A 26,664-nucleotide genomic window follows, 5' to 3' on the forward strand; every position below is an offset into this window, starting at 1 on the left:
TAAAAGGAAGAGGAGGAGAAAGTGGGTGTCATTGCCACCTTTGGATCTGTCCCCCGGAATTGCAGGTGGTGGGGCCACACCTGCTGGATCAGTGCAATAGAAAATCACATCTGGGACTCTCTCCACCGTGCCATACCACTGCCCCTCGAAAGGACTCCTCATAAAACCCCCACGCCTCAGAGACGCTGATCCAAGCTCTGCCCTTGGCTGCAATCGCCAACAGGCTCCCAGCAGCAAGAGGGCGGACAGACGGCTCACACCCAACACCTTCACTGATGGAAACCCACACTCGTTCCCTCCTCAGCCTACACGAAGTGTTGGAATCGTCTTTCTTGTTTTCAGCTTTGACATTTCTCCTCCTTCCCTCATAAAACTGTAAGTCGTAGAATAGATCATAAGGTAAACATCTGCTCGTCCGCAAGATATACCTGTCTCCTGCAGGTAGTGTTTGTTACAGAAGTGACTTGAAGAAAAAAAAAGTCTAATGATTTTGAAAAAGAGAATTGAGGTTTCACTGAAGAGAACAGTGCAAGCTCAAGAGTTAAGAATGGGATTAATCAAAGTCTTACTAAGGGCCACTAATGGCAGAGAGAAAGAAAGGAGAAGCATAGAGAAAGAAGGGGAAAGGTACAAAACAGAAAGGGAATAAAATGCTAATATTTATTGAGTACATAATAAAGAGCAGGCATTGTTCAAAGTGTTTTACATATGTGGACACCCTATTATTATTAAATGCTACTATTAGCCTCATTTTTCAGATGAGGCAATTAAAGCAGAAAGTCTGAGTGTCTTATGCAAGCTGCACAGGCAGTGAGTCTGGGATTCGAAGCCAGGCTGTCTGAGTCCAGAGCTGACCACTCTGCACACTGCTGAATTTGAGGAGCCCCCAGAGAGCAGAGACTGTGCTAGGGTACTCTGCGGAGCTAATGTTATAGTTAAGAGTGCAGACCCTGAATAACTATGTTGTATACCTGAAACTAAGCTAACATTGTAGGTCAACTGTAATTCAATTTTTAAATTTTTTTTTTTTTTTTTTTTTTTAAAGAACACAGACTCTGCTTAGACAGAGGTGGGTTCAGTTTTGGTTTCTATACAAGATTTATAGAAATCTCTCACACTGTCCTCCTCTCTAAGTTGGAGATAATAACAGCATTAAGTTCATGGAGTATTTGTAAGGATTACATGGCCTGAAACATTTAGCTCAGTACCAGAACACAGAATGTGGCAAATCTTAGTTTTTGTCTCATGTAATCCTCACAAGGACCCTATAAAAGATGCATTATCCCCATCTCACAGATCTGAAAACCGAGACTCCAAGAGGTATCCAACCTGCCAAGGTCTTACGCCTAATAAGGGGTGGGGATGGGAAAGAACAGGTTAGAGAGGAGAGAGAGGAGGAGGAAAGCAGGCGTGGGCAGGAGGACAAATGGAGGGAACGTAAGGAGAAAATGAAGCCCGCTCCGGCGAGTGTCCCTGGTAACCTCGGGAGGCCTCAGGGGTTTTCGAGATGGCATCTCCAGTCCACACAAGGTTGGGTCTCATTGTAACACATGAAGATGTCTGGACTCCCACAAATTTTTTTAAGGAATTATTTATCTCTTAAGCTTGAAATCTCAACATACAAACTCAGAGCACATGTCTAGTTAGAGAAAACTCCTTATCGTATTTCACATACCCAACCTTAGCATCTCCTTACCTTAAAACCGCAGATCAATGCTTCATTACCTTATCCGATATAAATTATTGCACAAGCATAATAAAATAAAAAGGTATTCCACCATTTATAGTGTCTAGCCCTTTTCTGATGAAATTTTTATTTGCAAGTTAGTCTGTAATTTAACTTCAATGAGAGTAAAGGTTTTGGAATGATAAATATAAAAATTTAGTGTGTGTTATATTTATGCATTAATATATGTATATTAGTTTCTTATTGCTGCCGTAACAAATTACCACAAACTTAGTGGCTTTAAAAAAAGTATTACCTTACAGTTCTGGAGGTTAGAAGTCCAAAATGGGTCTTATGGAATAAATACTGGTGTCAGCTGAGCTGTGTTCGTTCCGGAGGCCATAGGAGAGAATCGGTTTCTTTAACTTTTTTTTTTTTTTTCAAGTTTCCCAAGGTTTATTTATTGCCCAAAGACCCATGGCCAAACAGCCTTGCCCTCCTCCTCAGAGCTTCATGCCATCCAGTGATGCCATCCAGTGCGCCATCCAGTGATGAAGTTTCTTGTTGTGTTTTATTTGTTCCTTTGACTTTTCCAGCTACTAGGGGATGTCTGAATTCCTTGGCCTCTGGCCTCTTCCTCCATCTTCAAAGCTAACAGTGTAGCATCTTCGACTCTCTTTCTCTAATCACAGTCCCTACTTCTGTCGTCCACATCTTCTCTCCAGCTCTGACCCTCCTGCCTCTTCCTGTAATGACACTTATGATTCTACTGAGCCCATTCAGATTATGTAAGTTAACCCCCCATCTCGACATCCCTAACATAATTACACTCTCAAAGCCCCCTCGTAAGGCAACATATTCTAGGAGTCAGGAATTGAACATCTTTCAGGGGGGTCATTATTCCATCATAGTAAGCTATATAACTTTTTCGGCTCATTGGTTTTTAATAATATATTCAAACTCAAGACTCAATAACTTTACCAACAAAGACTGCCTCATCACTATCACTTTCCAGAAGAATCTAAAATTTGATGCAAGACTCCAGGGCACTGTCATTGACTGTCACTCTTGTTCCAGGCTATAAAAAGTCCTGATAAATTTTGTCCAACATTATCTTTGACATATTTACCATTAGAAAGAAAAATTAGGGTCAATCCTTCTAAATTTTTATTTGAATATTCAATTTTGTATTTTAATAAAAAGTACTGGTTTTGAGCCCTTTTTATACTGCCAGAAACCCATTTTTACTTAGTACTTCAGAAGAGAGAGCCAAGGGTTTCCATAACCAACTCAGATGATTCCACCTGCACTGCTTTTTTGCTTAGAACAATCTTAACCTATCAGCAAGACTCCCGTCTACCTGGTCCTATCATTAGTTACGAGCCTCAGAGAACGAACCTTCAGACTTTCTATTTGACTCTGCAGGCATGGAAGCATGGTTCCTGCACTTAAAGATTAAACTGTCATTCAAACAAAACACGAAGGATCTGTTACCAATCTATATAAAAGGAGGAGACTAGATGTAGCATTTGGATCAGATGGGAGAGACTGGAGGGGTACCCAGTGGGTTAGCCTTTTGTGGTTTCCCATAGGGCCATACTGCCTCCCTAGGGAACATTTGAAACAGTTGGGGTGTCCTGACGATGGGTGGGGGAGGGGAGTAGTTATAGGCATTTGTATGGAAAGAGACCAGGGTTACTAAACTCAAGGCACAGGACAGTTCTGTCCTATGGTAAATCGTTTCACCCAAATGCTAATAGCACCCCCATTGGAAAGCGGATGGTTCTCTCGCTGTTTCTTCATCCACATTTACTTCAATTACCTCGGCTTCTCATTTCCCAAAAGACCCACTGTTTTCAGCATAAAAAGATATTTAAGCCCCAGTTTTTTGTGATCCAGTAGAAGCCGTTAATACCTCAAACAATACTATACGGTCGCTTAGGTGAAAACACTTCATTTGTAAAGACTGGCACTTGTCCTCAAGACCGATTTAAAACTGAGAGGCCCTAAATTCTAAAAACGATTGTTATTCCTTTCCTCCATGTAATTAAAAATAAAACGACACTAAACTGTAACATAAGAAAGTCTAACTTAGGTAAAAAAGTTCTGACTTGTCATCTGGTGACTACTCAGATTTTTTAAATAAATATCAAATGTTTTAAAACTTATTTTCCTAATTTCTTTTGCCTATCTATTGCTGCTCATTGGATGAAAATTAAAAAGAATTCATTTTAAGTTTACTTATGAGGGTTGTCGATGGTTCAAAGTGATGGGAAAGCAAGCTACTTGCTGTGTCCTAGATCTCTTGCTGAATGCCAGTTTGGGCTCCATCACCTACGAGCTAGATGACTTTGGGTAAGGTGCTTAATATCTGTTAGTCTATAAAATGGGAATTTAATATGCCTAATGGTTTGTAAGGATTAGATGAAAATGTATGTGCCTGGAAATATACACTCAGTATATTTTAGCTGTTAATAGTATTAGTACTATAACTTCTTCTACTCCTGCCATTCAATATTCATTGAAACCTTTGAATGACTATGCTGTGCTAGTCTCTGTGCTAGATCCTAGAGATGACAGCCCTGACCTCAGTTTACAATTTGAAAGGGAAACACATTTCTAAATAAGCAGATGCAAGTGTCATAAATTACTTGATTTAAAAGAAAAAAAAGCTATACAGATGCTCTCCCATTTACTATGACGTTACGTTCTCATAAACCCATTGTAAGTTGGAAATATTCTAAGTTAAAAATGCATGTCATACTACACTGTAGAGTATCGGTTGTTTACCCTCGTGACCATGTGGCTGACTGGGAGCTGCAGCTTGCTGCTGCTGCCCAGCATCACAATACTGCACATCGCTAGCCCAGAAAAAGATCAAAATTCAAATTTCGAAGTACGGTTTCTAGTTTAAAGTAAAAAAATCAGTTGTCAGGGATGGTCTATAGAAGTGACAGCTGCTGGGGGTGGAGGCAAAAATGGTCAATTTTGAAGGCTCAGAACTATGAAATATCTTTAAAATGAAACATCGTCACTTTGTTTTCATCTGGTTCAAAAGCAATAGCTCTCATCCAGATGTGCAACGTATAGTACATGAAATTGTTTCAGAGAATTGACAAATACTTGAAAAACCATGTTGCCGGAGTATTCTTTTCTGAACCTCTTAACAGTAAAAACACATCCACATAAATTGGCCAACAGTAATAAGATACCAGATTCTACCTTTGCATTCTGATTTTAGAAATGCTGAAGTAGGAAAACAATGTATGGAATAGAAAAGTGGTATGTGTAATGTAGGCACGTCCATTTGAGAACTAGTTTACCCCCTTAGCATTGAATACCTCGCAAACTCATTAGTCCTCCTGTCTCACTTTGTCTGCTTCCTATTCCAAATCAGTGCCTCTTCCTCTCGAAAGTTATTGGCTTCCTCCACACCTGTAAAACCGAATTCAAACAAGCTGACGTGGCGCTTTTTAAATCTTTTACAATCTCCTTCTACCTCTGGACCCTCAACCCTCTATACTATTCCATGCCCCTTTCCTCTCAATTCCTATCTCTCCTTTCAATTTTAACCTATCTGCATCCTTTCCGAAGATTTTTATCCCTTCTTTGGATTATCTACTGTATTTACCAATTCTAAGTGTCTACTGCCATTTGTCAATTGATTTTTCAACTATTTATCTCCCAGTCAGAAGTACGAGTTCTTAAAAGAAATTCTTTACGAGACATGATACTCCTGAACTCATGTAACTGAAGTAACGTACTAATGTATTCTTGGGTTAATAGTTCGATTATATAATTGTAAAATATTTAATAATCCTTGTTAGTAACTATGCTTACAAATAATAAATAGCAAGTACCAAAAGGTTAACCTATTACTACATAATTTATGTTAAGCTGAAATTTCCTTTCCTTATCTGAAGTCGAACTTTCTTCTATATAACCCAGCCTAGGAGGGGAGGCCATATGCACAAAATGAAGTAAATACTTAAAAATTAGTTTATTTTTCTACTTAACTTTTAATAAATGAGAAGAAACACAGTAGTCTGTCTCATAAAGAACATTTATAATACATAACAATCCATAAAGCCTCATGGTGAGGTAGGAACAGCTTTGGAAACAACGTACAGTCATAAAACATACAAAATGTTAGGTAAAATGTTGCAGCACTAAAGACATGTTATGTGCATCTGCTTTTAATGAGATGATAGTTGCATTTAACTGTGCCACACCTGGCCCAAAGGACAGGCTATGGCAGACACAAAACAACACAACATGGAAGTTTCATAAAGAATCACAGAATACACTGATACACTTCATTGTGCTGTTTTCAAGGCAGAACCATAACATGGCAATTTGTGTCTTTTTATATATAACTACATATTAATTGTATGTTACATTCCCTTCAGCATCTTTTTGTCAAAGACACTGGACCATAAAATTTTTGGTTTTAAAGTTTAAACTGGGTGACATACAAAAAGCTCTTGTGCCAGTGAAAATGACTGCTAAATATTCCAGAGCTTGTTAGTAAAACAAAATAGCATTGCCACATAGTATTGGTAGAGTTACATCAAAATAGTGCTATTACAATTCCATTTCAGATGGTCAAACACTGTATTTGACAGTTTCAATTTAAAAAACGACAAACAAAAAAGCCCCGCCACCTTCCCAAGAGTTTTAACACTGTTTTAGGACTGAAACTCTATTAAAATAAATATTTCTATATTGTAGAATTATTCTCCATATTTATGTATCTGAACATCTTAAGACAGCAGGTAAATGACGTTTATATCATTCAAATGATATCTGCTAATAAACAGTAAAAATCTTCAACTCCATACCAGTTAGCCTCCTAAATACTTCACATTAAGTTCCATAGGCCTTTTCCCTCAAACCTTTCAAAAGTTCAAAATTAACTGAAGATGTTAACAATATATAAACGTGTTAACATAGTCTTCTACCTATAGTGATTTTCCAAAGGTGCTCTTGATGGAAATTTTTCCTATTCAAATGACATACCTTAGTTAGTCAAACATCATTTTCTAAAACATTAACATACATACGGCAAAATTTTTTAGTTTTTTGACCTTTTTTTTATAGGTTCTAGTCCATACTTTTACAATGTGGATAGCCTTCAAAAAGAAAAAAAAAAGCTAATTAAAAAATCATATAAACTAAAAGGTGACAATGGAGAATTAAATCTCTCATCACTAAGGCTGCATTTGGCTTGGAAAAATTTCTGAGTTGGTTTTAATTCAGGCACATGCAGCACCTCCTTCTCACTAAACCAAGACAACAGACAGGTTGCTAAACACATATTCTAAATACACTGGTCTTGCTCAAATATAAAAGAGCCAGCAGGAGAGATGCACCTCCTAAAACTGATGCAGTGTTATAAAACAGCATATTTAAATATTGGGTTTAAGTCTCCTAATAATGCAGGGTATTTCTCTCATTTTCTTTCAGGAAGGAATAAGCTATTTTGGAAAAGACACTTAAATCCCACAATATTTAAATATAAAAGCATTTTTTAAAAAGATAATGCTAATATAGCTAAAAATGGGTTAGAAAGTGCATTGTAAAGAAATAAATAATTCTCTGCTAAAACTCAAAAGGTGAGTCAGTGCCCACTGATTTTGCTATTATGACAAAGTCCTTTGAAAAAAGAGAATCCTATGGTACCACTTTGTTACATATAAGCTACTTGAAAATTATGAAAAGTGAAATAACTGAAATCTAAAGGCCCTTACCTTCAAAGCACTTAAAAAAAAAAAAAAAAGCCCTTGTCCCCTGCTTATACACACCATTTAAAAAATCCTCATTCAGTTGATGTCTTATACATTATACAACTTTTTATAGACCCAATAGAGCATTTGTAAAGAAAATCCCACTATTTTACCAGTTTTCTTATTGTATCACTACCGAAATGTTTCTATACAGTTTTGAGATCTTAAAATTTTGTAGTTTAAAGTGTTAAATTAGGAATGTACATGATACAGTATAATTCAAAGTTTTCTATTTGCCCATATGAGATCCCCTGATTTCATATTTCAAAAAAATTTTTGCAAAATTCAAAATAAATACTAGTTTAAGGAATTGAATTACACAATATCAGATAAGAGTATTAAAAGATCAAGATGTACTGCAAATTGGCAGGTTATGGTTTTGGCCCATTATAGTAAATGTGAACTAACAAACTATGTTCCTAAAATTACCTCATTCTCATTGGAAAAACCAGCTGTTCTTAAATAGGCCCACTGCCAGCAATGGGCTTGCACTAGGGAAAAAACACATCATCTACCACAAAAGATCATCCCTTTAAAAAGTTAATTGTCAAAGGCCAGAGCTTTCATCTTAAGACCCATTAAACAATGAATTATTTCAAATCCCCAAGGGTAGCCATTCCAAAAGTAGTCAGCTATAAAAGTCACTGAAGTAGTCAGGATACCTTGTTTCTAGAAAAATAGAGCTATACATGATAACTGGTATTAACATTCATCCTTTTGAGGACAAAAATCTACAGTTTCTTCACAAAGCATAACCTCTATCAAGAAAAATATAACTTAAATATCCTTAAATAACATTTGTGTATGAATTTGAGATCCATAACAATAAAATAGCCAAGAACAACTTCCGGTGTAGATATTGTGGCCCTTTGAAAAAATAAGCCACTATTGGAAGATATGAGCAATGTCAAGACAAGATAACTTATAGAATCTCATTAATTTTGTCTTAACTATTTTGCTTTTTAAGAATTTAATGTCCAAACTGCATTAACCTTAAGATTTTTTCCTTCTCCCAAGTCAGTGGCTCTTGACAAATCACAAGCATTGCTGGTTGTGTTTGAAAAGCTGCATTTAAATCCATTCATAATTGATCACTATGAAAGGACTTTAACTCTATAAAATTTTTTAAAACATCCACAATTTAAAAGATTTCATTAATAAGCTTGCATTTAACATGTAATTATTAGTTTAATGTCCTTAAAAATATTTACTGTATATATTTTGTAAGTAAACTTTCAGCTCACTGTTTCTGATGCCAATCTCTCAAAGAAACACATCCATGTTTTAGATTAACTTTGGTTAGAGAAAACAGGTTTAAATTCTCAGGATAATTTAGAAATGCAGTCTGAATATTAATTTACAATAATCTAAATATTTAATTTGGTAAACTTTCTTCCACGCTCTTACTTCCCATATGCCCTATCATGTATAAACTGTAGTTCAATTTATTTCACTATTAGAATAATACTCAGCAATATGGAATGCAAGATAGAAACTGAACGTTAGTATTCTATATACCCCATGTGAAAAAGTGACTTTCCCTAATAATATCTACAAGTCACTCTTAAAATATGCTGTCATTTATGCTATGTACTGACCTCAAAGGGCAAGTAAATATTACCTAAAACAAAGTTGTTGGTGAATTTTAAATTCTAAGAGTTAAAATTCTAATAAACAAAGTATAACACTGGGGGGAAAGAAAAGCAGAGAAATTCCAGTAACAATTTTAATTTATTTATCCCCCTAATTAATTTTTTACCCATGGAAAAACTGGAAATCAAATGTCATTATGTTATATAAGGTTTATACTTACTTTAAACAAAAATGTAACATAGTGTTAAAACCGGCTTTCCAAAATTGTTACAGCATAGCTGTACTCTGCACTAAGAATCACAAACTTGTAATATAGAACTCTGTTAAGCAGTCCCCTTATGTTCTTACAAAAATAGAATTAAACTGTGTGACCAGACAAGGACTTCAATTACACTACTTGGCAAACTTAGAATTTCAATGGAGTCTTTTTCCCCTTGCAGTTTAAAGCAAAAGTCAAATATCACATCTTTTTCAAGACTTACAAAGATGATTCAGGTTGTTTGTTTGGCATTTTTTTAATATCTATCACAACACCAGGCATGTTTTCACCTTTAGTCCTCCTGGGCTTCTCTAGATTGTCACTAAGTTCTGAACAAGAAATGCTAACTGTCCGGGCCTTTTCTGCATCCTTTCCAGAAATTGCTTGTGGCCGTGTCCCACAACATTGCTTCAAAGCACACTGAGTTCTGCAGGCAAGTTCACACGGGACTACACCTGATTTAGAGCCTACACTAGCAAATTCGGGCTGAATGGTAGTAGCGTGAATTCCGTGATTATGAAAAACGTCTTTAATGATTTTAGCCACCTGCATGTATGATGCTGGGTCTTCACATTTTATGTGAGCAGTGGCAATGATTCTGCTTCCAGCAAGTTGCCAAACATGTAATTCATGAACTTCCTCAACTCCTTCAACATTTCGAAGTTCTTTTATCAAATTTCTGATATCAATTTGTTTAGGAACAGTTTGTAGAAGAATAAGAGCAGATTCCTTAAGTAATGGATACGTTGTGTAAAGAAGTATACAAACCATTACAATACATAGAGTTGGATCTAAATAAAGCACCCAGCAAGGACCAGCCTCATGAACTGTTGCACGAGTACCATTAATTACTTCTACAAATGCTTTGCAGGGGTCAGGGGTACATGGGTTCACACAGAACTCCCCTTTAGGACAACCTTTCCAAGAATAGTAAAAGAGCAAGGCATTTACTACTACAATCACTGAACCCAAAGCATCTCCAAAGACATGCAGAAAAACTCCACGCATGTTAAGTTGTTCAGCCTTATCATCATCTTCCAATTCCACATGGTCATCTTCTCTGATAAGATTCCCATTCACTTGTACTTCTATCGCATCATTTCTCAACTTTTCTGGATCTGCAAAGAAATGCAAATTCTATCAAATACACTTGTTTATATAAACATCGTTGCCTCATTCCATTTTAGTAAGGATGTGAAGAATTTTTATAAAACATAATTTTAAAACATGCTCTGGGCAATTTAATATAAACTGACATGCTGAGAACAAGCAAGGACATAATGGCTGGGACTAAATTAAGTCATTAAGATGATATAGTTTCCCCATTCTCCTAACTACCATCCTACCTCTCTCACTCTAAAAAAAAAAAAAAAAAAGAAAAAAAAAAAAAAAAAAAAAGAAAAAAAAAAGCTCATCTTTTTCTGTGGGGGTGGGGTCCTGTGAACATTCTCCTATACTTTTTGGCATGTTCCAAAAAGAAAACATAAAATTGAATGCTATCCCCCCAAACTAAATGCAACAATAGATACCTATAATACAAAGGCTTGATTTGACAGAGCTCTAGTCAATCTTTGTCATTAAGGTATTAAGGTTAACGCTTAAATTTTTATTAGACTCTTGGTAGAGGGGGTTTAGAAACTGACAAATCAACAATACAAACTTAACAGAGACTTCAGGAAAAGTTGAAACTAAATGATCACTATCCACCTTACTACTCTTAAACCGAACTTACTGATCTGTTAAAGGAAATATACACACCAGAGCAGCTTAATTTTCTTTGGAATAACACCCTGCAGAGTAGGAGTGAGAAGAAATTAATTTATTGTTAAACATTTCAATATACAACTTGAATTTCATAAACATAATATCCTGCATCTTGAAAAAAAAAGGGAAAACTTTAAGTAGCATCATTCAACTGGGTGAATAAACATAAATGGAAAAAAAATTGGAAGGAAATACACCAAACTGTTAAGGTCACTGGACTTGGGTAGTAGGGCATCAATTGATTCCTTTTCCCTTCTCCTTTCTCTCAACATTTCCAAATTTCCTTCAAGAGCACTTACAATTAGAATGAACAGCACTCATTAAAAATATAACATCACTTTTGTTTTAGTATGATTATGAAAAGTCCTAAGTGAAATGTTTATCATGCTTAAACAGGTCCTCAATCTAGGATTTTCAGGATTAAGTTTAGATTTTAGACAATTAACTGAAACATATATTGTTCATAAAAGAAATCTTCGACCCGGGTGTTGAGCTCAGGAAAGTAAAGCCTATAAGATAGCTCTGATTACAATATCGAGAAACTTGTTTAAAAGACGTAAGAACCACTTGGGTTTTAAAAAGCCAACAACTAAAGACGAATGGAGGATTCTCTCCACTTCCCAACAGGGCCAGGAAATTGAGTTAGGAAGCATTTTCTACCTGGTAAAACCCCAAATCAGACAGTCTCTCTCTAAAAGCCAGTAAAGACAGCCAAGTGCGGTTACAGACTGCAGCGCGCTGACGGACACCCCCGACCCTGCTCCCACTCTCAGCAGCACAGTCCCCACCTCCCCCCGCGATGTGTCCCGGACCCGCGGGGCTCCTAACACCGGGGTCCTATTCGCACGCCTTCCGCGGCGGGGGCGGGACCTGGAGGGAGCGGGAAGGCGGCGGCGCAGCGCAGGTCCGCTCCGGCACCAGGGGGCGTGCGGGCCATCCCGCCCGGGGCCCGGCTAGGGTCTGGGCTCCCCAAACCCAACCACCTGCGGCGGCTTCTTCCTCTCCTCACCTGTCGCGTCCAGTTTCAGCCCGTTGGAGTTGCTACTATTGGTCACCAGGGTGTTGGTCTCCTCCTGGTCAGGTCTCTGTTCGCCGGGGCTCACGTTGTTGTCGCTGTACCCGGGACGGCTGCTCTTGCCGCGGACCCCCTTGGGGAAGCCGTGGCTGTGGCCGTGGCCCCCGTGCGAGTGGCCGTGGCCGGAGTCGTTGCCGAAGCCGCTGTGATGGTGGAAGAGACAGAGCCCAAGCACGTTGACCACCAGCCCCGCCACGCCGACCGCGAGGACCACCAGCGGCTGCTGCATCTCGTGCGGCTCGATGAAGCGCTCGATGGCCTCCAGCAGGATGGCGAAGCAGAGGCCAGTCAGGAAGATGGCGTTCACCAGAGCCCCCATCACTTCGGCCCGGATCCAGCCGAATGTGTTCTTCTGGGTGGCGTGGGTCCTCCGGGCGAAGCGCTCGGCCACCAGCGCCACCACCAGCGCCAACACGTCCGACAGCATGTGGAAGGAATCGGAGAGCATCGCCAACGACGCGGTCACCCGGCTCACCACCACCTCCACCACCATGAACATGAAGGTCAGCATCAGCATGCACAGCAGCCGGCCCCGGTTCCGACCCCAGCACCCCATGGCTGCGCCTTGGGGGCCCGCCGAGCGCGGCGCGGACACTCAGGAGGCGGTAGCGGCGAGGCACCGAGGGTCTGTCTGCAACCCCTCCTCGCGGGAGGGCGGCGCGGGGCTCTCACCACCCGAGCCGGACCGCTCAGGACACCAGTGAGGGGCCTTCGAGACACCGCAGAAGGGACCGGACGGGGGCGAGCCCCGGGTCAAGCCGCCGAGCTCCCGCGCCTGTGGGCGTCCCCCGCGGGGCGGCGGCGCGCAGCTCCTCAGGCGTCGGTCTTCGGAGCCGGCGCGGAGGCCCGGCTCAGCTCCAGCAGCCCTCACACCCGCAGCCGGGCGGCGGAGGCGGCGACGGGGAGCTGGGATTCCCGGAGCCCGGGCACCAAGAGCCCCAGCGGGAGCAAGCGGGCGACGGGCAGCTCCACGCTGCGAAGGCTCCAAGCATCTGCGGGCTCTCAGCGCAGGTCTTCCATCCACTGGTCGCCTCCGCTGTGGCTCAGGTCGAGGAGCCGACGCCGGGGGAGCTAAAAAGGCGGCGACCACGGCAGCTGCACTCGGCCCGGTCTCGGGCGCCTTCTTCGCCCCCCCGCCTTTGCAGACGGTTTACAAAAAAACTTTGCTTTGCACTCGGAACCCCCGTTTTCACACGGACCCGAGCGTGACAAGGCCCTGACGCCCCGCCCATCAGGCCCGGCACACTTTCCCATTGGCCAGAACCCCCTCACGACAGCTGCCGTGTCCCACCCATCCTCGCTCGCTATTGGATGGAGGCTCGGCGGGGCGGGAGGAGGCGGTGTCGCGGCTTCAACAGATAGGGCGGGGCCTTTCTCTCCTGGAGCCGGGCGTGGGCCGGGGGGCCGCGGCCGGGTGCAGCGGCGGGCGTCGTGGGGGGAGGGTAGGGGGCGCGGGCCGCGTGCAACAGGAGGGGGAGGGGCAGGCGTGGCGGGGTCCCTGCTCTGACGATGCGGGTCTTCGCAGCCCACCGCACACCTGCGGAGGCCGGGTAGCAAACAGACTTTGATCCCGGGAGCCGAGTCCACGTGGGGCAGGCCTCGCGGCCGCTGTGTGACAGACAGCAACCAGGGAGGAGAGGGAGGGGGAGCCCCTGTGTGCAGGGCCTGGTGTGTGCCCTCCTGTCAGAAGAACCTAGGTTAGGCGAAAGACTCATAAACAAGTGCTGCAAGTAACTTGTGACTCTGCCCAACACCGAGCTGAGGAGTTAGTACTTAAGGGCGGTCCTGCGAGTGGCGTGGACCGAATCTTTGTAAATGTTTCAGTAAAAGCAAATCGCCCCTATCACCACCATCCCCAGGAGCCCTTGTGTAAAGTCAGATATTTCTGTCACTGATTATCTAAGGACAATTTAGGTACAGACGTTAAGCGGGAGAAACCTGGGTTCTGGTCCTTGCTTTCCCACTAGCCAGCTGTGTGAATTTGGGCAAGTCAACTAACTTTTCTAGACCTATGTCTTCATCTATAAAGAAGACATGAAGAAATCCTAAGATTCCTTCTGACTCTAAGATTCTAATGCTCTATGAATTAACAAACATTTTATTTATAGACTACAAACAGCGGAACCCTGCGTTGGTTGCTATGGGGGAGGGGAAAGGCAGTAAGAATACAGAAGAATGAAGACTATAGACAAAAATTTTAAGTTATGATAAAATACCCTTAAATTGTGCCAACACTAGTGTAGATTATATATATGCACCTTGCTCTGAGTGGAGATGAGTTAATCTGGGAATGAAGGCTTCTTGTTCCTGGTGGGGGCGCTGGAATCAGAGTAGCCTGAGCTGGATCTCCAAAGGCCTCACCACAGACCCTGAATAGGAGGAAGGACCCCGAACTGCTCTGGATTTCTACAAGACAAATGCCACGCTAGCCAGTGCTTCAGGATCTGTATATAAGGTTGGTTTGGAGCTATGTTATTTTGCACTTTTTTTTATATTTCCATTATTTTTATAAAATTTGTTTCACCTGTATGTGATTTGTGTCTCATCTCCCAATCCAGACTAGGTAGGGAGCTGGATCCTCATCTTCTGTTTTTGTTCTGCCAGAATAGAAAAGAATGGAGGAAGGTTTCCAAGACATTATAAAGGAAGAATTGATATGATTTGATGATTAATTCGGTAGTAAGAGGGTGAAAGCTAAGGAGGACAATTTAACAAAGACAGTTCCAGTGTTTTTAACCTAACAAGTAAGATATTGCTTTAAACAGATAAGGAAGTTGGGAAAGGGGGTGGGGAGCAAAGAGCTGATTTTAGGGGGAATTAGCCCTTACTGTGCCTGTTCTTAATGTACTGAATTTGAAATGAAGTCTGGATGGCTGGTGGCAGTGCTAAAGAGTGAGGAGAAAGGTTTTGAGATTTCCATAATTTCCTCTCCTTTGGTATGGACAATTGACATTTTTTTGATCATATAGGTAAACACAGCTTCAGACTTCCTGAAGACCAGCCCTTCCTACACAGAAATTCAGGAGCCACTCATGGCTTAAGACATCCTATGGAAATGTCAGGAGGCAGTTAGAAGATCATTTTGCCTCCTCTTGGGAGCTGCTGTGTCCCTTTATTTCAAAAAATAGATTCCTCCAAATGTGAGAATTTAATGCCCAAAGAGGAACCAATGAAGAGATGTAGAAGGCAAGGATGCTCACCAAACATTGGCTAGCAATCCCTCCCCAACTGGGAGATGTTTAGGCCCATGTAAAAACAGGCTCAATTCAGTAGTCGCTTATGAGAAACTATTTTGTGCAGACATTTTTTTTTTCTCTTGTAAGCCATATCGCAGATAATGTGCTCTATTCTCTCATAACCTGGTGGGTTTGGGGATGGGAAGGGAAAGTCGAAAGTACATTTTCCAGGTTGTAAAAAAGTTATGCACTCCAAAAAGAGAAATATCATTTATGTGGTAGCTAAACATTTCAGTCAAAAAACCTGTTCTTCCCCCTGGCATTGTGTAGAAAAAGGTAATTTGGTGTCTTGGTTCAAATTTTTCCTTTTTCAGCTGGTTGTCCTAGCACAGCCAGGAGTGGGTTAAAATGAAGGGACCATACTACTATTCACCAGCACCCCTCGAGATTGTGGCCCCAGGTTGAGTGAAATGGCTTGGCCTTTTCTTCCTAATTCTTGAGAATTCTCATGGTAATTTGCTTAGTATCCAAAATGACTAAACTCAGCATACTTTAAAGATGAGAGAATAATGCTTCTTTTGGAAAGAGACTGCCAATTTGAGAGAAAGTCAAATGTTTAACACAAACTCTGCAATCTCAGGGTCCTCTAAGTAAAACCTCTCCCACCTCTCAATGCCAAGTTCCTCCAACCTGGAGCTTCCTGGCTCAAGGAGCTAGCCTGCAGATTATCAGTCCAAATTGTAAATGTAAAGGGATTCTTGTAAAAACTGCTAAACGCAGACATACCTCTGAACCTTGGTTATAAGAAATCGTGAGTGTATGAAGGTATACCATGAAAAGACCTCTGAACACCAGATTGCATTTAATTCTGGTTGACAGTAAATTGCTTCTAATGTTCAATCTTAAAGCACAAATAGTGGGGAAATCAGATCTGGTTGTTTTGTTTTAGAAACTACTTAAATAATTATTATAAACTGAAATCTCTAGCAACTGCACGAGAAGAGAGCCAAGGTTTGAATATTTAGCTGCTCCCTGAGGGAACAAGCAGTCAAAGAGTAAACAAGTAACAATGCACTAATAAAACCCAGAAACATCACAAAAGGGCTCAGAGGTATAAGGGGAACCATATGAAAGGGGCAGAGCAGGAAACCCTACAAGGAAGCAAAGGGGAAACAGGAACAGTACAGAGAGCAGAATGTACACTGAGAAGCCAAAGACGATCACTGGGCTTTTGTATTTCTTAGTTAAGCTAAAGAATGGCACGTGAGAGTGAATAGCAAAAGAAAGCTCATTTTTCTTGGAGACTGAAAACTGGATCTAAGTTCTCCAGTCACGCCTGGAAATTAAATCTAGAAATAAAGGCACTGACACCTATAAAGAAAGGCTTATTAATAGCATTTGTGAATTTCTTGGGTGCAATGTTACATAATACTAGAAATTGTTAAAGCCTCAGGTCGTCAGTTTTATAGTTTAAACTGACTGCCCATTCTTTCTTTAGCCTTTCTACTCTAGGGGCTGGAGATTGTAATTTGTACTTTAAGTACAAAGGACAGAAGTTTGAAAAAAAATTTTAATTTAAAACCATGTTTCTATAACTGTCTATTATGTTTCTATAACTGTCTATTATATGTCTATAAAGATGATGCTGACCAGTAGAGCATTTTGAAAGTATCTCACACCTAATGAATTTTAGAAAGTTTAGGGAACTGGTCCTTAAAAGTTACTGTGTGACTTTGAACAAGTTATTAAAGCTCTCTAGGCCTCACTTTTCACATCTTTTCGGTGAGGGTTGTAAGAGATGGTGTCTTATAGCTGGACTTGAGATGTGAGTAAAGGAGATGATACTGCCCAGCTGATGCTCTCAGGTGGGCCTTTCAGGCTACCTGGACTTGGGGTTACCCTGAATCCAGGGCTGAGTTCAATTTGCAAATTAAGAAACTGCATCATTATCATTTCACCGAGGTGGGGGTGGGGAGGGGGACTGATTCACATGGACCTAAAATGGACTAATTTGCTAGTCAGACCACTTTCTCTGTCCAGAGGGGAGAACTCCTTGCACATGGTGGGCAGGGCCTCTTAGAAGCAAGGCTATGAGGGGCAGAGAGAAGTAGCCCAGAGGAACTGGATGTTCTGCAGAGGCAGCATTTCTACCCTCTCTCTCCTAGATGGGGAAAATCTCCCGCCTGTCTGCACATACGCTCTGCCCTCCCGCCCATGAGTTATACTCCATTTTGCTGCCAGAGTGATCTTTTCAAAACTCAGATCTGCTCATTGCAAAATACACATCCTCCACCGCCACAACCATCATAGCTGCCATCCTTCAGTAGCCTCCCAGCACATTGAGAAGAACCAAACTCAAGTGCACAGGACCTGGCTGCCCTCCCCTGCCTCTGCCTCATCCCGTCACGCCCCTTAATAGGGCTGACCTTTCTGTCCACCGAGCATCCGCATGCTCCCTCCTGCCAAAAGGCCTGTGCAGGCACTGTTCCTTCTGCCTGCGATGCTCTTCCCTCCCCTGTTCCCCACCTTAGTTCTTATTCATTCTTCAGTTCTCAGCTCAAGGGCCACTTCCTCAGAGAAGTCTTCCCCAACCCCTCTGACCAGGTTAAACTGCTCTACTACGAGTTCTTTCAGCTCTTGCCCTGATCTTTTGTGGCACAGAACAATGATGGAATTTACATTTATCCATATGAGTGTTTGATTAGATCGTAAGCTCCATGTGGGCAAGGGCAGTGTGTGCTTTTGTTCACCATTGTATCCCTAGTCAACCTAGCTCACTATTTGTTGAATGAGTGAATGTTCATTACCTTTCCCAAGCGTAAAAATTCATGCATTCATTCAACAGATCCTTCTTGAACACCCACAGTTCCCTATCTATACTGGAATATGAGAATCAGAGGACTCTTCTTCGGGACAAAGTAGAAAACACCGTGACACATTCTTATTTATTAGCTCACCTTTTTCTTTACTTCAAGCGGGCTACCACCTTTTTGTTGTGATATTATCTTACACAAGATGCAATTAACTGGATGAAACTCAGACTCACCCTTGAAATCTGCCATGATAACATTCCAGGTTCTCATACAGTCTTCGAAGTTCTTCCACATCCTTTATTTAAGGTACGTGATGATCCTATGAAGTTCGCAGGGCAGATTCTACAGATTATGGACTGAGACCCCAAGAAATGAAGAAATTGCTCAAGGTTCCATGGCTTGTGAGGCCCTAATTGCACCAGCGACATGTTTTTCTTTAACTTCATATCCAAATTTGAGGGGAACAAACCCATTTTGAAGCTCAAGACCTCACAAGTACTACTACTACAAATTCTATAATTCATCTAAGTTCTAAGAGTTTCTGGTTCTATGATTCTCTTATTAATTTGTAATTACTATAAGGACTAAGGGGAGGTGGCCTACTTGTGAGTGACACCTCTTTAACAGGTCACTCCAACATCTGAGTCTCCAGTGGTACGTTCCAAAACTGGGTCCTATTCACACATAACTCTGTAGAATGAATTAGTTAATTTTTCTGCCTACCATTTTTATCCATTTCTTACTTTTAATTTCTTTAACAACCAGGATGCCTTCCAAGGAACTAACGTTAGTGAAAATACTGACCCCTCACCTGGAGTGACTTGTTAAAATGCCGATTCTGATTCAGTAAGGTCTGCAGTGGAGTCTGAGATTCTGCATTTCCAGGAAGCTCCTGAGTGCGGGGGAGGGACAGTATTGGCAGTCCCCAGATCACAATTTGACAACCAAGGTATTAGAAGCTTATTTTTTTTAACCCTGGAAAGAGGCTATTACATGGAATTAAGATATTCCTAACAAAAAAAAGTATCCTCAAACTTAAACATGTTTTAATTTTACTTTTTATTTTATAATTATTTTGTAATGAACAATATCACTTCTGTAATTTTAAAATGAAATCAGATATCTTACCCTTGTAGGAAAGCACTCCTTAAAATTAATCGAACTCCAGGTGTGAATAAGCATTTTGGGTTTTGCTTTCACTGTGTCAGAGAAAAATAATTGCTTTACAGCTTTCGGAAACATTTGGTTGCTCTGACTAGCATTAATGGGTTGGGCTGAGGACTCAGAGTATGACCGGGGGTCTCTTGCATTCAAACCTTTCATTATTAAAAAGGAAATGCTTTTCCCATCAGACATTACTGAACAAATCCACAGAAAAAGCCTAAAAGACTGAAAATGAATAAGAGGTGTTTAATATTCAGGTCGCACCAGAAACAGCAATAGTCACCAAGAAGTGTAGGTAGGAGATGAGAATAGAGATGCTGTCCTCTGCTTGTCTGCTGATTGTAGAGGAAGAGAACAAAGATCTGGCTTCGTGGTGGCTGCATCTACAGACCATTCCCATGAGTCCTTGTTATTGACTTTATGCTTTATGTTGGCTTCTAGGCTTATTCCATCATAGGTCAGAGTTGACCATCTCATAATCTCAAGAGAGATATCATTCAGTCCCCAAAGTGCTGTTGTCTTAAAAGTAACCACAATCAAACTATGAACATTGCATTTCCAGATGCTGCTCAGTAGCCTTCAAATTTGAGAACAATGCTTTAATGGAAAAACCAATGTCTGCTAAATTGGAGCAAATGGAGATTGTCTTATTTCTTGACTGCTTCCTGGTATGGAATCTAGGAAGATGGAAGAGCTAAGTCTAATGGAAAAGAGAGTCTGGTTCCACATGTTTGGATGTGCTATTAAGTTTTCCTTTCTGTTTCTGTGGCCAGACCCCCCAGTCTAGGCCTGCATATCCATCAGAGCAACTATGTGCACACTTCTAATTCGGTCTCCCATTCCCACTATCTTCCAATCCGTTTAACACAGTGCTTTTTGATCAATATTCTCATACGTCAATGATGTTCTTGCTCAAAATCCCCAGTGGCTGCCCATTACCCGCAGAATAAGGCACATTTTATCTAGGTGTTTAAGGCACCCTGCGTGTAACCTTAACTCATCTATCCAAACATCTCTCACCCCTCCTTAACACAAGCGCTCCACACAAGCCAAATTACCCTAAGTAATAGTTCCAAGTTACCTAATGGCTCCGTGCCTCCATTTCCTCAAAATGGACCAAAATAATAACTTATCTTATTGGGTTATTGTGAATTAGATGAGTTAATATATATATGATGCTTAGGACAATGCCTGGTACATGAAAAGGGTTTGTAATAGGTTGAACGGTGGCCCCCCCCCAAATTTATGCCTGTGTTTTAATTCCTGGAAACTATAAATATTACTTCAATTGAAAAAAGGGTCCTTCGCAAATGTAATTAAGAAATTTGAGATGAAAAATATCATCCTGGATTATCTAGGTGGGCCCTAATTCCAATGATAGGTACTAATAGGGGACACACAAGGTGACTAGACAGACAGCAGAAAAGACCATGTGAAGATGGAGATGGAGATTGCCAACGGATGCCGACAGCCACCGGAAGCTGAAAGAGGCGAGGAGAGGAATCTCTCCCAGCCCTGCCTACACCTGGATTTCAGACTTCTGCCTCCAGAACTGTGAGTGACTAAATTTCTGTCGTTTTAAGTCACTAAGTTTGTGGTAATTTGTTATGGCAGTCGCAGGACACTAATACAGGGTCCATTACATTTTAGCTATTATTATTATTATTATTATTTTCCAAATATGCCTTTTCCTTTTCTTCTCACCATAATTTTTTTTTTTAATCTCACTGTTCTCATTAAGTGTCTAGCACAATATCTTGCAATTAGAAAGCAGAATAAGTATTTTATTGGAAAGAAGGAAGGAAGAAAAGTCTACCCCTACCACTTATTTGGTGCTATACAACCCACAATAGCTTTTCTTAATTGCTCTATTCCATAAACTCTAGCATACAGTGACAAGAATACTCATTTGGTACTTTTCATCTGTTGCTTTATAGTGTACTTTTGTGTGTCCCTGTCTTCTCAAAACTTCTTGAGGACAGGGATCCTTTCTTTTATCTTTCTGTATCCCCAGGGCTTAACACATAGGAAGTAACTCAAGTCTGTGGCAATAATAATAATAATCCCATTGTCAAAAGTTGTCCACTAATTTGTTACTCGTTCTAAAGTTTCCCCAGGCCTTGTGTGAATCTTCGTCAATGCTAGCAGCTTGATCCTTGTGTCAACTGCCTTTGCCAACTGACACAGAACCTTCTAGTCCCAATATATTTTAAGGAGCGACAAATGGAAGATGACTTTGAACACGCTAATTCTTCTGCTGAGTAGACTTGTATTGAAATAAGTAGGCTATAGGCCCAGGCCTGAAATTCTTTTCCTTATACATACAGAGATATTGGTTTTCCCAGTGTTTCTCACAATGAAATTACTCTGATATTTGTTCACTTGTGAACCCGTTTTCTTTGAGACCCACATAACTCCTCTCATTCACTGGTGAACACTTAAGCTCCAGGGAATCAGCTCAGGGAATAATCTGATGACAGTTATTCTCGTGGCTCAACACAGGTCATTCTTTTTTTTTTCTTTCACTCAGTTCAAGAACTCAGAGATTGATAATTGCTAATGTGATATCAGATTGACTTTTTTAAAAAAAAGGTTTCGAACTTAGAAAAAGTTTCAAGGAATCCCATATCGCCTTTACCTAGATTCATCTATTATTAACATTTTACCTCATTTGCTTTAACATTGGCACGCTCTCTCTCTCTTCTGAATCATATGAAGAAAAGTTACATACATCAGGATTCTTCACCCCACTTTGTACATTTCCTAAAACTAGGAATATTCTCAACATAAGCACAGCACATTTACCAACTTTATAAATTTACGTTGGTACTGTCCATATTCCAATTTTGTCCATTGGTCTTTTACAGCATTGTCCACACTGCCCCTTCCTATACTGCATCAAGTCTACGGTCAGGCTTGTATGTAGTTGACCTTGAATCTGGAACATTTCTACCACTTTTCTTTGAATTTTATGGTGTCGACTCCTTTAAAAGAATACAGTTCCCCTTGCCTTAAATAAAATGCAACGTCCTCATATTGCCTTTATCTGATGTTTTGTTTATGCATTCTTGGCCGGAATATTGCAAAATTAACATTTTGTCCTTTTAAGGGTGTCACAGCTGGAGATACACAATATCCATCTGCCTGTTATTGGGAATGTACGTTTTCCTCACCCATCAAGGTGCTGCCTCATTCCTCCACTGTGAATTTTTTTTCCTTCCTTGAACTAATAAGCGGTCTCTGCGGAGATACTTTAAGACTGTGCAAATATTTTGCTCATTAACATTCCTCCCTTAGATTTAGCATCCACTGAAGATTCCTGCCTCATCTGATCCCATCTTTACTCTGAAAATTGCCAAATGATGATTTCCAGTTCCAGTAGTCCCTCCACATTTACCAGTATTTTGTTTGTTTGATTGATTGATTTCGGTCTCGGTGTTTTATTGATTGATTGCTTGATTGATTGATTTCTCTGTTTAGTATCAGTAAGGGGCTCATGAATCTTATTTTTTCAATGGTTTGTAATTCATCACTGTGCTTAATTTTGGTGTTGAATTTGTTCCAAATTTAACCAGTGGGAACCCCCGCAAGCTGGCTCCTGTGTCAAATATTTAATGAAGGTTCCTGAATTTTGATTCAAAGATGAAACACAAGGTGTTCATAGTTATTCTACACACCCTACATAACGGGAGAGCATGTCATACGGTGGTTAAGGGTTTAGAATTGAGATAGATCTAGGGTAGATTCTGGCTTTCCTATATACCAGCGATGTTTCTTGGGTAGATGACTTACTGTCTCTGTGCCTCGGCTTCCTTATGAAATATGGTAATGTTAGAACCTACCTCATAGGGATGTTGTGAGAATTACATGATATCATATATGTAAACTGCTTAGTGGAGTAACTGTCATATCAATACTTAATACATGTGAGCTAGTGCCATCATTTTATTTTTCCATATGACAGCTTGTGCATGGTCTGGGCAGTCTCAATTGCTACTATGTCTCCCTTCTGCTAGCAGCCACCATCAAAAAGTCATATCCCTCTGCCCTTTTACAATATATTTTAATTAATTGTTGAATATTGTAGGTCTCCAGGGATCCACAGATATCTTAGCCCTGCTTTCCTTTTGTTGAAGACGAGGTGTCTGAGACCCTTAGAGGTTAGATGGCTTGCTTTGGGTCACCCAAGAAGAGTGGAAGAGCTAGGAAGGGTGCCCAATCTTCAACTACACACTCTGCGTGATATATCCTATCTCTACCATGATCAAGAGCAACATTCATTTGGTTTCTTTTCCCAGTCAAGGGTATTATTCAAAGCATCAGTGGGAAGGCATCATTTTCTGTATGACTCATCCTCGTTCCAAGATTAACATGCTCCACTTTCATTCTTTGCCTCCCACTCAGTTTCATATCCAGCGGGTCTCTATGTCCTGTCTACTCCCCACCCCTCCGGCTCGCTCCCCTCCCCAGCTGTGCTCTTACCTCCTGGCCCCAGACTGTCCCACCATCCTCAGATTCCAACGGCTACTTTCGCTGGACTCTGGTTTAAGAAAGGCATGTCTTCCTGAAATACCCCTCTGATCTATGTTGAAAATAGAAAAAAGAAATATACTTAAGTTGAAGCAGATGTACAGGAGGAACAAGTGTTTGTCCATATGCTTCGGGCATTCCATTAAGGTCCAAGTATTGTAGCAAAAAGCATGTATTTCTGAACATATATATTTTATTTCAAACTCCTCCTCCAAAAAAAATAAATAAATAAATAAATGAAGGATTCTTCTGATGTGATGGTATGTTATTGAACAAAATAGAATTGGGAATAAATGTGCTGTTGGCTGTGGCTTGGGGGGATCTTTTTATTGGGCCAAGATTTTAGGTTTTGTGCTATTTTTTGAAACACGCTCTGACCTGTATAATTTGAGCCTGCTTACATCAAAATGCTAGTAAAATACTGAAATATTTACAGATGGAATGATATGATGAGTGGGATTTGCTTCACAATCATTCAGGATATGGTGGAAAGTGGGCTGGGGGCAAGGGACGGTGGGGAGAGACAGATAGAGCAGGATTGCTTGTGAATTGATAAAATTTGAAAGAGACTGATGAGTACATGAGCCTTCTGCATCTTTTTATATGATTGAAATGACCTATAATGAAAAGCTTTTAAACACTAGTTTAAATTTTCATAATTTGCTTTTGACTTTTTCCCCTTCTTTGTTTCTTTTTCTTTGTTTTTTTTTTTGTTGTTGTTTTTTTTTTTTCTCTGCTGCTCCTAAATCTGTCCTTTCTTGAAAGCTGGCTCAGGTTGTGCACCCTTTAATAAAAGCTTTCCAACTACTTTAATCCATGAAAGCACTAACACCTAAATGTGTATTTTCTTGCATTAGCCCGAGTTAGTCTTATAGTCCCATCAGCCTAGATACTTGTTAAAGGCAGAGAGACTAAATCTTATACTTTGGGGTAAAGCTGGACTCAGTCATTGCTCCCTAATTGATGGACATGGTTGTTGGTAAATTGATAAAAAGTGTTCTGAAAAGAGACAATATACTGAACAGTTTGTAGATTTGTCATATTTTTTTCTTTAAAGCTCTTCTGCGTAGAGTTTGCAATCTCTCATTTTACCTGTAGGGAGAAGTGGCTTAAGAGAAATTCTATCCCAGTCGAAGCATTTCATGTTAGGTAGCGATTCAAGAGCAATTAATGCAAATGACAGTGGATAGTTTACCCTCAAAGGTGACTTACTGAAATAAAATCCTAAACATGGGAATAATCTGAGAACTCTGCATCTCTTCCATTGCACAGTCTAATTGAAGGAGGCAGTAGTAGGGTGGGAAAATGTCAAAAAGAAAATGTCAGTTGTTAGCTTTCAAAATTTTGCCCGAGGAGCCATATAAGAACCATCTCATTTTAGGCTTGTCTATGCTGGTTTAATGCAGGTTGAGAGCCAAATTCAAGGGGAATCTCATTAAGCTGCAGTTTGCTTATGAGTTTCTTCATATACACTGGTCTTTCAAGATGCTTAGAACTAGTGTCTTTTTCAGACCACGGGAAGAGCCCCTGCAAAGTTGGAAAGAGTCTAAGAAAAGTTTCTCCTCTTTCTTTCTTCTCTCACTGGGGAGCACAGGGGAGTCATCCCTGTCATGAGACTTCTCCCATCTCTAAGTCCTCTTGGAAAGGAGACACCACAGCCCCCCTTGAGATCAGATTTTACTTCAGTAACAGCCCTCGGAATCAGAAAAATCTCTTCCATCAGCCAAGTTCCGATGGTCATGGATACTGCTGCTTCATCATTTCTGTGCAGATGTACCTCATTTTTCATTGCTTTCCACTTTATTGAACTTTGCAGATATTGTGCTTTCCACAAACTGAAGGTTTGTGACAATCTTGCATTGAGCAAGTCTATCGGTGCCATTTTTCCAACAGGCTCAGATGATGGTTAACGTTTTTTTATTAATAAAGTATTTTCTCATTAAGATATGTACTTTTTTAGACATATTGCTATATATTCTTAATAGACTGTAGTATAGTGAAAAAATAACTTTTACATGAACCGGGTAACCAAAAAACTCCTGTGACTTGCTTTATTGCAATACTAGCTTTATTTATCAGTGATCTGGAACCAACCCTGTAATATCTCCAAGGTATGCCTGTATTTGCATTCCATTGATTTGCCTCTCAGTCTTCTCCAAGGAAAGTAGTCCCTGGAGATGATGGATCAGGGAAGTACAATTGTCTGGCATCGAGGGAGGGCAGAAAAAGCCAAAAGTACAGAACAGTCTGCCTTTTTCTGCTAAAGTTCCCCACAGAGCATCTCCAAGATGGTCTTTTAAGACTTCCCTGGCATCAACTCTTTGATAGAACAAGTGAGGCCTCACAATACAGAAACACTGTTCTCTCCATTAAGCACTGATTGGGAAGGTAGAAAGAGTAACAGCAAGAGTGTGTTTGCTTAGAGTTAAGGAAGAACTGTAGGGAAGTGCAAACTTGAACCAAGAGGTTGGAGGCCTTATGAAGCCTTTGCCCCCAGATAATTATGTTTTGGACGGTTTCACTGTTCACCTGAAGCCAAGCAAGTGGACCAAAGGACCTCTTGAAATCCCTTTCAGCTACAGTGTCCTCTGATTCTAGAAACCCAGCAAGTTTCCCTTTTGTTCTGGTTGTACTCTGAACTCCAGGTGAGTCACCTTGGCTGGGCTTTCATCACTCACTTTGAACTGTAAAACACAGGTGGTTGTAATGGGTGACAGTTCAGTGTCTAGGTAGCTGTATGACTTACCACTGCCAGATTTCTGCTAAATAATGTGGCTCTTTTGAGATAGTTGATAATGGTGTATGGCTAAGCTCCTACAGATAGACCCAGTATAGAGG

At 40.6% G+C, this 26,664-nt stretch overlaps 1 protein-coding gene and 1 long non-coding RNA gene across 3 annotated transcripts; one reads left to right on the forward strand and one right to left on the reverse strand.

Moving 5' to 3' along the window:
• Nucleotides 1-5,665: 5,665 nt before the first annotated feature.
• On the reverse strand, nt 5,666-13,437 carry SLC30A1 (solute carrier family 30 member 1). Its single transcript, XM_011364493.2, has 2 exons — nt 12,078-13,437; nt 5,666-10,422 (listed from the first exon to the last, which is right to left on the reverse strand). The coding sequence occupies exons 1-2, from the start codon at nt 12,697-12,699 to the stop codon at nt 9,524-9,526; spliced, it is 1,521 nt and encodes a 506-aa protein (XP_011362795.1). The 5' UTR covers nt 12,700-13,437; the 3' UTR covers nt 5,666-9,523.
• Nucleotides 13,438-13,623: 186 nt separating this feature from the next.
• LOC111742634 lies at nt 13,624-24,027 on the forward strand. Of its 2 annotated transcripts, XR_002781400.1 has the most exons (4): nt 13,624-14,598; nt 18,165-19,081; nt 20,678-20,850; nt 23,384-24,027. It is a non-coding gene; the product is annotated as an uncharacterized LOC111742634 (long non-coding RNA). The 2 variants fall into 2 exon arrangements; XR_002781399.1 differs by having other exon boundaries at nt 18,165-20,850.
• Nucleotides 24,028-26,664: the final 2,637 nt, after the last annotated feature.

This window comes from Pteropus vampyrus, unplaced genomic scaffold (assembly GCF_000151845.1).
Source record: "Pteropus vampyrus isolate Shadow unplaced genomic scaffold, Pvam_2.0 Scaffold98, whole genome shotgun sequence".
NCBI lineage: Eukaryota > Metazoa > Chordata > Mammalia > Chiroptera > Pteropodidae > Pteropus > Pteropus vampyrus.